At 61.2% G+C, this 12,952-nt stretch overlaps 2 protein-coding genes across 5 annotated transcripts; one reads left to right on the top strand and one right to left on the bottom strand.

The window, feature by feature from the left end:
- Positions 1 to 2,095: 2,095 nt before the first annotated feature.
- On the bottom strand, positions 2,096 to 6,073 carry ALYREF (Aly/REF export factor). Its single transcript, XM_060645129.3, has 6 exons — positions 5,640 to 6,073; positions 5,056 to 5,187; positions 3,465 to 3,612; positions 2,791 to 2,854; positions 2,530 to 2,707; positions 2,096 to 2,443 (listed from the first exon to the last, which is right to left on the bottom strand). Exons 1-6 carry the CDS (start codon positions 5,874 to 5,876, stop codon positions 2,429 to 2,431), a joined length of 774 nt encoding a protein of 257 aa, XP_060501112.1. The 5' UTR covers positions 5,877 to 6,073; the 3' UTR covers positions 2,096 to 2,428.
- On the top strand, positions 6,043 to 11,687 carry ANAPC11 (anaphase promoting complex subunit 11). 4 transcript variants are annotated; one of them, XM_060645132.3, is made up of 3 exons: positions 6,043 to 6,165; positions 7,073 to 7,192; positions 11,432 to 11,687. In XM_060645132.3, the coding sequence occupies exons 2-3, from the start codon at positions 7,084 to 7,086 to the stop codon at positions 11,575 to 11,577; spliced, it is 255 nt and encodes an 84-aa protein (XP_060501115.1). In that variant the 5' UTR covers positions 6,043 to 6,165; positions 7,073 to 7,083; the 3' UTR covers positions 11,578 to 11,687. The 4 variants fall into 4 exon arrangements, with proteins under 4 accessions (XP_060501115.1, XP_060501118.1, XP_060501116.1 ...); XM_060645135.3 differs by lacking the exon at positions 6,043 to 6,165 and adding an exon at positions 6,241 to 6,596; XM_060645133.3 differs by lacking the exon at positions 6,043 to 6,165 and adding an exon at positions 6,610 to 6,760.
- The last annotated feature ends 1,265 nt before the right edge of the window (positions 11,688 to 12,952 follow it).

The raw sequence follows: 12,952 nt of genomic DNA on the forward strand, positions 1-12,952 counted from the left end.
GGCCCCAGGCCCAGGGCCTGCAATCCGTGCGGGCCCGCTGCCTCTCCTCCCTGGTGCCAGCTTCCGGCCAAGCGAATCACCTACGCGCTTCCGGACGCACCACTGAGCTTCCGTGCAGACCGAGGGCCAGGAAGAGGGCTACCCGGCGTCGGATCTGGGCGGAGGGGGTGGCCTGATCCATCTGGTCGGCTGTTGACAGGCGCTGGCCAATTGCAGTTCGGCGTCTGGGCGCAGTGCAGGAGGGACATGTAAGACCGCTAAGTGTCACTTTGGCTTTCTCTCATTCGATTGGTACTTTGGGGGACGAAGGTGCTGGCCAGCGTAGGGACGCCTGGCACTGTCCCTTAGGTGGCCAGATGCCTGGTTTGCCTCGGATCACGGATGCTGTCCTGCAAACACAACAGCCCCCCGCCCCCCGATTTTCCTCTCAAGAGCTTCCCGACAGACAGTGACAGGGTCCCCCAGCCCTTGAAATGAAATGTCCCCAGGGAAAGCGTCGGAGGCTTCTTCCGGCTCAGGACTCTGGCCAGCAGCCCCCCCACCGGACTCACCTGCAACGTCTCGGGTCTCCTTATTTAGTCCTCCTCCCCCCAGTGGCCTCCCCAGCCCGTGACGTCACCCCCTCTTGCATCTCCTGTCACCTCCAGCCCTTCCTGGGCCACGCCACCGGCCGCGGCCTTGCTAGTGTCCATGTGTCAACAGCTTGCCAAATTGACGACGTCCAACTCCAAGCACCCGTGGGGTCCCAGCTCCAGGCCCGACCGTGTCCGGGGTCTCTGCTCCCCTCCCGGATCCAACACGGAGCGGACCCTTCCCCTGCTTTTCTTCCGGGCCTTTCTCTGCACCACGGCACCCTCGGCCACTGCTCTGATGCCTCTGAGCAGGGGATGCCCTGCCCTCCCCATCCCAGTGGCCGTCAGTTCCATACTTGTGGCCTCTGGCCTGGGCCTCCCTCCACCTCCACCAGGTGTTCTCCTCAGGTGGCCCACCACCTTAGCCTGGCACCACCTCCCAGGGACACTGTCCCGCTGCACCTGGACGCTCCGACCTCCATCACGCCCAGGCCTCCCAGACACACCACCGGGGCCGGGCACGGGCCGGTCCTCTCCCCTGCTACGCTGGGCTCCCCCAGGGCTGAGCCGGCCGGGTGAGTCACTCTTCTGCCCCGTCCCCAGTATGACACAGGCCGGAGCAACAGCTAGAACCGACAGCGAGAGGGCCGCTCCTGTACACGCTCCTTTCTCAGGACTCTGGAGCACTGTCCCGAGCGTGGAGGTCGACCTGAAACACGGGCTGTGCTCTGGCCAGTCTTCCTGTTGCAACTGCCCCCTCCTCCCTGTCCCCACTGTGAGGCTCGGGGACAGCTCTAGGGCTGTGCTCCCCACGGCTCATCCGGGTCTCTTCTCCACGGCCGCAGAGCCAGGGCCCTCGGGTCGCACTGGCTTTGGGGCGGAACCGGGTCATCCACAGGCGCCAGAGAGGAAAGTGGAAAATCCTGAAGACTCCAGACAGGTCTCCATGCCCTGCCTCCCACTGGGACCCGGGCCTCTTCCGAGCCCCAAGGTATAGGGAGTAGAGACCAGTGACGTCACCAGCTTGCTCCGTTCTGTCCCAGAGGGGGGTCCAAGTGGGGCACCTGTTCTTCCGGTCCCTCCGGTTCTCTGCACGTCAAACTGGACCCTGCCACAGCTCCCCAAGCTATCTCACCAGGCACATCCCGGTCCTCTTGTGAGAACGCTTTCTGGCTCGTCCCTTAACATAAAAGACAGAGAAAGCCACGAAGGGATCATGCTGCAGTCGCTGCTGAACCCAGGCTTCTGAGAACCAGAGCACCAGAAGGAAGGGAACGGCCCAGCCGGGGCACGTGAGGTCTGGCAACAGCGTGGGGCCCGCGGTCCGCCCCTGACGTCCGGTGCAGGTGGCAGAGGCGGCTGCTCCCAGGTCCTCCCGCCCAGCACCCGCCTGGAGCACGGACTCTGGCGGCTGTGCCAGGACTCCAAGGGTCCGTGGGACTGTTCCCCACACGCTCTCATCCGGTCGCGACACCAAAGTTCCAGCCCAAGCAAGGACTCCGACAGCGGGACAAATCAAATGGTTCCAGTTCTACACACGTTTCTATTTTATTATGGCAAAGGTGAAAACGCCACCTTCTCCACAACAGCAACCGGTAAAATTTATCCCAAAAATAACTCGGTACAAAACAGGTCTGTTTCAGAATTTAAAAAAAAAAAAAAAAAGAAAAAAAAAGAAAAAAAAAAAAGAAAAAAAGAACAAAAAAACCTTTACATGAGTTTTTAAATCCTATTTTAAAACATAAAAGAAACAAATCCGTCATTGGCTGCACAGCCCCGGTCCTCCACCCCCCTCCCGCCAGGGAGCACCGAGGGGACGTCCGGGTCCTGCTCCGCTCGAGGATCTGCCGGTCTGTTTAACTGGTGTCCATCTGAAACACACAAAGACTTCTCACTCCAAGGAGCCCCACCCCCCCCAGGCAGTCTGCGGCCCCGCCCCCCGGGCCCCGGGCCTTACTCTGGCGTTATAAGCGTCCAGCTGGGCGTCCAACTCCTCGGCGGAGAGCTGCTGCTTCGAACTCCTGCCGGTGCCTCTGCCCCTGCCCCGGCTTCCTCCGCGAGCGCCTCTCCGGGTGCCGCCACCGCCCCCGAAGCCTCCGGAACCGCGGTTTCTGGTCATCCCGCCTCTGTTTACGCTGGCAAGGAAAACGGACCTCACTCACGTGACCTGCACAGGCCCGCGGGACGAGCGGCCACGTGCCACAGGCCCCCCACTCACCTCTGTGCGGGTCTCCGCTGTGTGTCAATCTGTGACGTGACGAGCTGAATGTTCATGGGGCGGCCTGTGGCAAAGCACACAAGAGGGCGCGCTCCAGTTAGAGGGCTCTGAGGCGCACCCGCGGGGGCACCGCACCCCGGGCTCCATGCAAGCGCCGGAAAGGGGCCGTGTGTCTCAAATGCTGCCCGCAAGGGGAGCGGCCGAGTGACACCGGTAGGAGGGCGAGGCGGTGCCGATGACCAGCCCGCCAGGACCTCCTCGCTCCTTCTGAGTCCAGGTCAGGTGGGTGTCTGCTCAGGTGTCCGGGGTGCTCGTGGGTGGAAAGGTGTGGGTGACCTGACGGAAGAAGGACCGGTACCTTTGTCTTTACGACTACAGCCCCGCACTCAGAGGTGTACTATGGCGGTTCTGAGAAGGCTTCACAGAAGTGAATCTTCCGGAAGGAGCTGAAGGAGGGGAGGGATGTAGCTTGCTGGATGGGGGTTCACAAGAGGTTGGTCCGGATGTGTGGGGCAGCATGAGAGGTGGCAGAATGGAAGAGAGAGACAAAGGGGCGAATGCAAAGTGTCCTCAGCCACAGGGGTAAGCCACATTCCTGCACGGACGGCTGCCAGCCCCAGACTCCACAACTAGATGCGGCCCCTCTAGCATCCTGGGTCCAACCTCGGACGCACCATCCAGGGGGACGCCGTTGTACTGCTTCATCGCCTTCAGGGCATCTGCCTTCCGTTCAAAGTGCACATCAGCTGTTCCTAAACTGCGCCCTGAGCGATCGTAGTGTACGGCCGCCTTCTTCAGAGTTCCGAACTCAGCGAAGAGCTCCTGGGGGCCGGAAAGTGCAGCTGTTAGCAAAGCGGCTCCCCTTCCTGGGGGCCCAGGGCCGTCCCTGGGAGTGTGAACTTCTGGGGGGCCGGGGGGGGGGGGGGTCTTTCCCTGGGAGGCAGACACGTATGGGGGCAGGGCAGTGCAAACTGGGGGGGGAAGGGAGGGGCGGACGGGACAGCAACTTCCGGGAGCAGCTGGGCCTGAGGGCTCCTGCCAGCGTGGGGACCTGACACCGGTACCAGGAGGCAGGTAAAGGACCGCAAAGCCCACCAGTGAAGGGCACGAGATTAAGTCGCTATCTTCTTCAACAGAGGAAAATTTCCAACACACCCAAGGACTGTACCAAGAAACAGCAAAGGCCAAGATCACAGAGCAAGGGACGCTATCCGTCATGTGGACCAGCTCACAGGGCCCGTTGATGCGGGAGCCCTGACCCAGCCCCTCCCCCAGGGCAGATTTCTGGCTCACCTTTCCCTCTCCTCCTACTCAAGCCTGCCGCAAAGGCTGAAGTCAAGCGCTGCCATGGAAACTGCCCTGACCTCAGGCAGGCTGGGAGTTGGAGAGGGAACCCAGAGTGTGGGGCTACTCCGGCCGCAGGCACACAGCGGGAAGTGGAGTTCACCAAAAGCGGTTTCCAGTGGATGCCAGAAACCACCTTAAAAAAAGTGTTGAGACACCGTGAGTGCTCACCGGCCTTGCTCTGTCCTCCCATGGTAGTCAAACAAACAGTGGGGCTCTGGGAAATTGAACCCAGGAAGGCCCAGCACCCTGACCCAGCCATCTCTGGGACCGATCCTCAAGGTATCTTTACTTAACCAGAAAATAAGCTTATGCGCCTTTGGCATTCAATCGAAAAGAAAAAAAGGAAAAAGAAAACAAACGAAAGAAAACACAGCTTCTGACAAGGATGGGTTTGAAATCGTGTCACTACAAAGACGGGTGGGGGAAGCCGGAGCGCAAGTTCCGCGAGACAGACGCGGAGCTTGCAGCTCAAGGCAAATGGAGCAGGAAAGCTGCCCGGCACCATCCTGTGCCCGTTTTGTCTACCTGTTTCCATGAAAAAAGGTCTTCTCCTCCCAACAAATAGCTAAAACAAATGCAAAAGAAACCAAAGAAACATCCCGGCTGAGTCGGTAACGCGAGAAACACGGGAGAGCCCCCTCTCCGGCCTGGCTGGGAGCTCTGGCAGGGGATCCTCACTGACGGAACGTCTTAGAAGGGCGGCAGCTCCTCAGGCCGGGCTGGGGGCCTGTCTTCCAACACACCGGCCTACTTGTGAGGCTGGCGACTAGTGTGACCTCTGCTCTGCGACCCCGCAGCTCCTCGCGGGGGGCCGGGGAGGGCTCACTGGTCTACGGTGGAGGAGATTCAAGACCACGTCCCGAACAGGACCGAGTCCGTGAGGGGTCAACTGCGCGCCAAGAAGCTCCCGTCCCTTACCTGAATATCAGCGTCCGATACTCCAAAATCCAGATTTGACACCAGCAGTTTCCCACCCGTCTCGACGCCTGCGCCGCCCCCGAAACCGCTGTCGAAAAGGTCGTGTTGCCACTTGTCAGGAAGTTGTTTGGGCTGAAGGGGAAAGAAAACACAAGAACGGACCCAGACCCGTGAGCGGCTCTCCAGGACTCTCCTTCGCCCTCACGGTCCGGGCACGACACTCGGGACCCGGAGGGAAACGCACACGGACCCGCGGCCCTGCCCTTCCCGCCCACGCCGCGTCAGGCCGCAGCCGAGCCCCCGGGAGCCCCGGGCCCCGCGGCTCCTCGGTTCCCTCCAACTAACTTCCCGCCGCCGGCGCGGCCGCGCCCAACGCCCCCTCGGCCCCGCCGCCACGAGGCCCGGCGCCCGGCCGAGACAAAGGCCGGGAGGGTCTCCGCCTCCCGGGCCCGGCCGGCGCGCGGCCTCCCCGCCCGGTCGGCGCCCGCGCCCACCGGCCCGGCGCGGCCTGCAGCCCTCCCCGCCGCGCGCCGCCCCGCCCCGCCGGCCCGCTCCCCACCGAGGCCCGCCGCCTCCGCACTCACCCTGCTGTAGGGCGCCGGCCGGTTCCTGCCGCCGCCGCCCGCCGCGCCTCGAGCGATGGCCGGCCGGTTCCGGATGGGCCCGCCGCCTCGGTTCACTCGCGCGGCGGCCTGCGCCCCGCCGCCGCGGCCGCCCTGGGAGCCGGCCCTGCCGCGGCCCCGGCCTCCGCCGCGGCCGCCTCGCTGGCTCCGGTTCAGCTTAATGATGTCGTCCAGAGACATGTCCATTTTGTCGGCCATGGCGGGCGCGGAATCGGCCTTGGCTCGAGCCCGCGCGTCAGCACGCCGGGGCGTCACTTCCGGGGCCGCGCGGTGTCTTCCGGTGCCGAGTCCTCGGAGAGGCCGGGGATTGGCTGCGGGCGGGCTGTGGGCGGGCTGCGGGGGCGGGGCGGCGCGTGCGCGCCGAGGCGCGAGTTCGGCGGGCGCAGCTGTGAGGTGCCGGGCAGTGGCCGCGGTCGTTTTTATACCTTCCCGCGCGGGCGCTGCCAACGGAAGGCGGGCGGGGCAGCGCGCGGTTAGGCCGGCGGAGGTGCGACAGCGCGGGGCGGAGCGCGGCCGTTGGGGCGGGCCTGGCGCGCCGCCCCTCCCCCGCCCCTCCCCACTCCGAGCCTTGAACCCGCACCTTTCACCCCGCCCACACCCTCTCCCCGCGCTCCCGCCTCTTCCGCGCGGCTTCTCCCCGCCCCCGCACTCCTGCCCCGCACCCCTTCGCCGCGCCTCGCACCTTCTACCTGCTCCTACCGCTTCCCTGCGCCCTGTCTCCGCGCTCGACCCCCATCCCTTCCCCGCGCTCTCAACCCGCGTTCCTCCTTTTCTGCGCCCTCACCCTTTTCCCGCGCGTTTCCCTCTCCCCGCGCCCCACCGTCTCCCACGTCCGCCTCTGCGTCCTTCTCCGCGCCCCACCTTCTCACCGAGCCTGAGCCCCGGGTCCCGGCCCGCATCCCCCTACCCAGCAACCAGGTCCCCTTTTGGTGGCGGTGGCGGCGGCGGCGGGGGGAGGAGGCGGCACGCAGCTTGCCTAGCTGGCGACCGAGCAGCCCGCGACCGGGACCGCGGGCTGAGTGGTTGTTCCCTGGCATGACCTCCTCGTTAGCCGGGTCTGGGTCTTCATTTGTTAACCCCAAGTTAGTCTTATGCCTTTGAAAAGCACTGTATGGCACGTTTTTGCAAATATTGTTGAACGCCCATGCACCCTTTGGTGGACGCAGGGTAGACTGCGGATGCTCTGAAAATGTAGGGAGCCTAGCTCTTGGGGCGCTTGGTGCTCCCAAGGAGGTCCCGGTCCTGCCCCCGCCACCTTGTAGACAGATTTGTGCTCACCCCTCTGGATTTCTCAGCCTGGGCATGGGTTCCTGATCCTCTTGATCCCTGGGGGCCTAGATGCTGTAGCTGAGCAGGCTGAATGTAGCCAGCCGATCTCTTTCCTTTGCTCGCAGGCTCCACGGCCATGAAGGTGAAGATTAAGTGCTGGAATGGCGTGGCCACTTGGCTCTGGGTGGCCAACGACGAGAACTGTGGCATCTGTCGGATGGCCTTTAATGGCTGCTGCCCGGACTGTGAGTGTCCCCCGTGTTCCCTCCCTCTTGAGCTTTGCCTGCTGGCCTGGTCTTGGCGTCTCCCGGAAATAACCTGCACAAAGTGCCTGGGTTTTGGGGCCCCTGTCCTCAAGAAGAAAAGTTGGCAGAAGAAAGCCAAGTGGTTTGGTCACATGTTTGTATAGAGACCCCATCAAAAGTTTTGTAAGAAAAAGGGTTGTAGCCTTTTATTGTGATCAAACTCAGCTATGAAATACGTGCGGCAAGGGGGCGCCTGGGTGGCTCGGTCAGTTAAGAGTCTGACTCTTGATTTGGGCTCAGGTCGTGACCTCACGGTTCATGAGTTGGAGTCCCAAGTTGGGCTCCGAATTCTCAGCTTGGAGCCTGCTTGGGATTCTCGATCCCTCTCTCTCTCTCTCTCTCTCTGCCCCTCACCTGCTCATGTATTCTCTTTCTCAAAATAAGTAAACTTTAAAAATACTAATTTTTGAGAGGGACAGAGCATGTGCATGCGTGCGCATGTGCACGAGCAAGCAGGGGAGGGGCAGGGAGAGAGGGGGGCAGAGGATTCCCAAGCAGGCCCCGCACTGACGGCAGAGAGCCCGAGAGCCCGACGAGGGCCGACTCGGAGCTCCAGCTTATGAACCAGGAGATCACAACCGGAGCTGAAGTCAGACGCTTAACCGACTGAGCCACCCAGGCTCCCCTACTTAAATAATGTTTAAGGGGCGCCTGGGTGGCTCAGTCGGTTAAGCGGCCGACTTCGGCTCGGGTCATGATCTCGCGGTCCGTGGGTTCGAGCCCCGCGTCAGGCTCTGTGCTGACAGCTCAGAGCCTGGAGCCTGTTTCAGATTCTGTGTCTCCCTCTCTCTGACCCTCCCCCGTTCATGCTCTGTCTCTCTCTGTCTCAAAAGTAAATAAAAAAACGTTAAAAAAAAATAATGTTTAAAAAAACAGAAATACACGGGGTACAAAGATGTGTTAAAAGTCTTTAAAGATTCTCAAGCGAACAAAAAGTGGAGTATTGTAAGGATACCCCTTCCCTGCATCCAGGATGCATCCGGGATGTAGGATAACAATGCCTGAGGAAAGTTTCCATGTTTGCCTCAGGGTTTTCAAGTGTGTTATGGTAACAGATAAATAGGATATTTCACTGGACTCCTGCAGAGTCTCTAGCCGTGGCTTGGGTTTTTTACCGGCAGTGCTGTCGTGTCAGATGTGGTGATAAGTCCTTAGCGTTACCCCTGTGCTTAGTCCTTGCTCAGATTTTTCCTGCCGTCTGTAGTCGTCTCTGTCCTTGATGGTGTGAGCAGAATCAGTGAGTGCTTGCTTGCTTTGCTGTGCCTCGGCTGTTGAATCTCCAACGAGCCCCTGTTCCCCCCTTCTCTTAACCTTTCCGAGGCAGCTGATCCTTTAGCAAAGTCATGTTTTTCACACCGTGTCCACTGCCAGGTTTTATCAGATTTCTTCTCTGTGGTGTTTTTTTTTATTGATTTTTTTTAAATGTTTATTTATTTTTGAGAGAGAGAGAGAGACAGAGTGTAAGCAGGGGAGGGGCAGAGAGAGAGGGAGACACAGAATGGGAAGCGGGAAGCAGGCTCCAGGCTCTGAGCTGTCGGCACAGAGCCCGACGGGGGGGGCTCGAACTCACGAACCGCAAGATGACCACCTGAGCTGAAGTCAGACACCTACCCACCTGAGCCACCCAGGTGCCCTTATTTCAATCATTCTTAAAGGGCTACGGGAGCCTGGAGGGGCACGCGTTTGCAGCTTCCTCCTAAGCAACAGACTGTTAGCTTCTGAAAAGAAAAGTCTGGAACGTTGCCCTCGACTGGGTGTGGCAGAGTGAGCCTGTGTCTGACGGGTGGCACTCCCACAGAGCCCACAGAGGGCAGGTTCCACTGGGCCTGTAGCCGGGCATCTCTGCGTTTAAGGGGGTGCTCAAGTTTTGTGGAAGTGGGTCTGTTGCTGCAGAGAGGAGGGGATTTAAAGTTTATTTATTGCGAGAGCGAGAGCGCACACGAGCAAGGGAGGGGCAGACAGGGAGAGAATCCTAAGCAGGCAGCGCAGAGCCCAACGTGGGGCGTAGAACCCACAAATCCTGAGACCGTGACCCAAGCAGCCCAAATGACTGAGCCCCCCAGGCGCCCCAGAGTGGGGGATCTAGAGTCTGGTGTTCAGACTCGAGGTTGTGTGAGAGCCGGTTGTAAGGTGCAGAGTGTTTGACAAGCCTATGGTGCTCTTTGTACAGATGAAGTGAGGCGGGGTTTCTCTTGCCAAAATTGAGCTCTTGTGAAGAACCCAGGGTGACTGAGGCCGTCTTCAATCTGCTCCCTGTCCCTGAGGGCTTTGGGAGTAAAGGTCTCCTTGCGGGGGCTTTTCATTACAAAGGACACCAGCCAGCCCTTGGGTGAGTCACCGACCTTGTGCTCAGGTGCCCGTCAGAGCCTGAAGCAGGCTGCCTGCCTGTGGGGACGGTACGGAGTTCTGGAAGCGGCTCCTGCCCTAGCCCTGACTCACGTGGACCGCGTGGCCAGTTCTCCCCCACCCCCCAGAGAGCTAGCTCCTGCCCACTGTCTTGGATCCTCTTTTTCAAAGCGACTCTAATTTCGTAGGGGTGATTCCAAGCTGAGTTCTGCTGGGCTTGGGAAGGCCTTAGGGGTGGGGGTGGGGTGGGATGTAGTCTCCATCAGGTGTCCTACCACATGGGCTCCTGGCACAGGGTCCTGCTCACCCCCCAGCACCCATCCCTCCCGTGCCTGGGGGGGCAGAGCGAGTTCAGTAATTCCATACTTGCTAAGGGTATGATTTTCTGGTTTTGTCATGAAAATTTCAGAAAGGGAGTGATGTTTTGTTATAAAAAGGAGTTTTTGCCCCAAACAGGTGAAAAAGGCATAGCGGTGGCTCTTTTCTGACTTGGTGGGGTGCACGCGCCACCGTGGGGCGGGGGCTGCGCAGGGACGGGAGCTGATGCTGACAGTAGACCTGGAAGGTTCCTGGCCTGGCACCCACACCAGCTGCCTGGCTGGGCTACTGCTCCGCAAGTGGCCGCCGCCCTGAGACACCGTGTGCCCTGGCCTCCTGTCCGCCAGGGGGGGTGACAGGGAGGCCACAGAGCACCGCCGGGCCCCCAGCCCCAGGTCAGCGGGAACAGAGCCCGGTGGGAGCGCTGTGATTTTGCAGGGTCGATCACCTCTGTTTGGTGGCGGGAGGAAAGGCCGTGGTCACAGGAGTCCAAAGGCGGGGTCTGTGCTCAGAGAGCCCCCAGACTTGCGTTTGGGATACGCGTGGAAACAGCTGTTGCCATGACAGGATGTCTGGTGTGCCTTGGCCCCAGTGTGTCCGTCTGGTCCCCTGCGTTTGTGCACCAGTGACACGTGGACACGGCATTCAGTACACGTAGAGGACCCCCAGGGCAGTGAGGTGGGGGGACGGCCACCCCAGGAGGGGTGGGGATAAGAGGCCACAGCTCTCAAGGCCTGGCGGGGGGGGACCTCGACCCGGGCCTGCGGAGGTCGTCCTCCTCTGTTGGCACCAGCTGTGTGATGGGATTTTCTTGATTCTGGGAAATCAGAGGGACCCGTTTTTGTCCTGATTTGGGGCAGTGTGGACGTCCTCTCGGTGAAGGTAGGTGGAGGTGGCTTGTCCCCGCAAAAGCCAGCGGCTCGCACCTGGCCTTGGAGGCGGGGCCCTTTCGGACCAGAAACAAGAAAGGGGTGGGTGGCAGCACTGTGCTCACTCCCAGCTGCTGACAGGCAGGGCGGTAAACGCCACAGGGTCCCCCCCACCCCCTCTTCCTGCACTGGGTCGCTGCCGCCTGGGAGAGGAACCCCTGTCCCAGTCCCAAGGCCCCAGCTCTTCTCTTGATCGGGAGAAAGCGCTCACTCTTCAGATGGGTGGCTCTGGGGGCTGGGGGGACGGGTCACCTAGACGCGTTCCTGCTGTGATCTCCTGTGGCAGGTTACGTGGCAGAACTGGGGTGCATCCGTGGATGGTCTGCGGGCTAGGCCAGAGCGCTCCCTGGAACTGAGCCCCCGCAGGGGAGGGGAGGGTGATTCCCGTGGGGGTCACTGCTGACCTTTGTTGGGGGGCACACCGCAGAGGCGCGTTAACGCTCCTGATTTCGGGCTTTCCTGAAACCCAGCGTGTGACAGGCTCGGGACACAGACCCCCCCCCCCCGGGGCTGCCACGGCTGCCTGACATCCCTAGCCGCCCCCCCGCCCCATGTGACGTGCACGGTCCTCTTGTCCCTCCCACAGGCAAGGTGCCGGGCGACGACTGTCCCCTGGTGTGGGGCCAGTGCTCCCACTGCTTCCACATGCACTGCATCCTCAAGTGGCTCAACGCACAGCAGGTGCAGCAGCACTGCCCCATGTGCCGCCAGGAATGGAAGTTCAAGGAGTGACACGGCCCCTCTGGGCTGTGACAGGGTTGACACGAGGACTGGAGCCACGTTTGTTTTTCATCACGCGTTGACGCTTTTATCCAATAAATAAAACTCATTGAATTGCCTGAGCCTTGCTGGAGGCCTCCTGTTTGCTCGGCCGCTGCTGCAGCCCCGCTGGGCATGCCTTGATAGGAAAACTCATGAATAAACATCTGGATGATGCCACCCAGGCCCTGAGTCACCACCCCGGGAGGAGAAGGAGTGCAGGATCAGCCAGAAGAGCCTGGGGCAAGAGTGACTGGGGTCTTGAAAGGCCTGGTGGTGCAAAGGCCCTGGGGTGCGCGTTGTGTGCCAGCAGGGGGGGGGCAAAAGAACGGTGGAGTGGAGGCCTGTGGCCTGTCATCTGGCCCCTCACCTGCTCGAAGCTGCCAGCCACCCCACAGACTAGTTTGTGGGCCTCTGACTGCACAGCTGCCCGCGGTCCCTCCTGAAACGCTGTACCTGAGTAGGTGCTGGTGATCCAGTTGGAGGCCAGCTCGTCGGGGCTGTGACCTACCCAGTGTAGGTCATGTCAAGGGTATCTGTGTCCCTGGGTGTCTGAGATCCTCTATTTGAAGGACAGCCTTTGGGAAGCTCCTTTGGACACCTCTGTTAATCCATAGCTGCTGGGGAGGGAGGTGGGGGGCCCTGGGGACTGTGTCCCAGCCCTGGGAGTCTTGACCGCTTCTGGACAGAGCCTGCTGTAGGCTGCATGTCTCTGGGAGCTGCAGGGAGTCACTTGGCACTGGCTCCTTCCAGTCTATTCTCAGTGGACCCTCCCCATCCCCCACTGGGGTCCCCGCCCTGTGCCTCGTGGGTGTCTATCTGCCTAGTGGGTGGCTAGTCGCTGAGCACTTGTGACACTACTTGTCCTCAGCTCCCAGGACAGAAGACTGGTGGTTCACACAGAGGGGCTGGCCTCCTGGTCACCTGTGTGACACCCTGCTTCCCATCTGGATGTTGTACCCAGAGGAAAAGAAGAGGCCCTGGGGACCACCACCCTTACCCAAGCTGAAGGTCACATGCCTCTTGTCCAGACACCTAGCTGCCAGGACCTCCGTGCTGATATCTGTCCTGGGGAGGACACGTGACCGGGATGTTTAGGGACTGAGTGGCAGGGATGCCTGGGCTCAGCCTCTTGGGTGCACCCCACAGCCCCTGCAAACAAAGTTACATCTGGCCGCCGGGGTCCGGGCAGGGGGCTTCTCTGTATTCTCGAGGCTTCGTGTCTACTAAGTGTCTGGATTCGTACCCGGGGAGTCAGGAGGAGGCGTGGTCTGCGGCACCGCGGAGGGCCCTCCTGGGCAGTCTCCCGGCCTCGCCCTGGCCTGCCCCCAGCCCACCTCCCCTGCCT

This window comes from Panthera onca, chromosome E1 (genome assembly GCF_046562875.1).
Source record: "Panthera onca isolate mPanOnc1 chromosome E1, mPanOnc1 haplotype 2, whole genome shotgun sequence".
Lineage (NCBI taxonomy): Eukaryota > Metazoa > Chordata > Mammalia > Carnivora > Felidae > Panthera > Panthera onca.

What these genes read in the sequence shown, in the direction of transcription:
- ALYREF (XM_060645129.3), bottom strand. Translation starts at nt 5,876, where the DNA reads ATGGCCGACAAAATGGACATGTCTCTGGACGACATCATTAAGCTGAAC. An exon ending in GGCCGGCGCCCTACAGCAGG is followed by an intron (nt 5,188 to 5,639) that starts GTGAGTGCGGAG and finishes TTTCCCCTTCAG; the next exon opens with CCCAAACAACTTCCTGACAA. An exon ending in CAGCGGAGACCCGCACAGAG is followed by an intron (nt 2,708 to 2,790) that starts GTGAGTGGGGGG and finishes TTTCCTTGCCAG; the next exon opens with CGTAAACAGAGGCGGGATGA.
- ANAPC11 (XM_060645132.3), top strand. Translation starts at nt 7,084, where the DNA reads ATGAAGGTGAAGATTAAGTGCTGGAATGGCGTGGCCACTTGGCTCTGG. An exon ending in TAATGGCTGCTGCCCGGACT is followed by an intron (nt 7,193 to 11,431) that starts GTGAGTGTCCCC and finishes TCCCTCCCACAG; the next exon opens with GCAAGGTGCCGGGCGACGAC.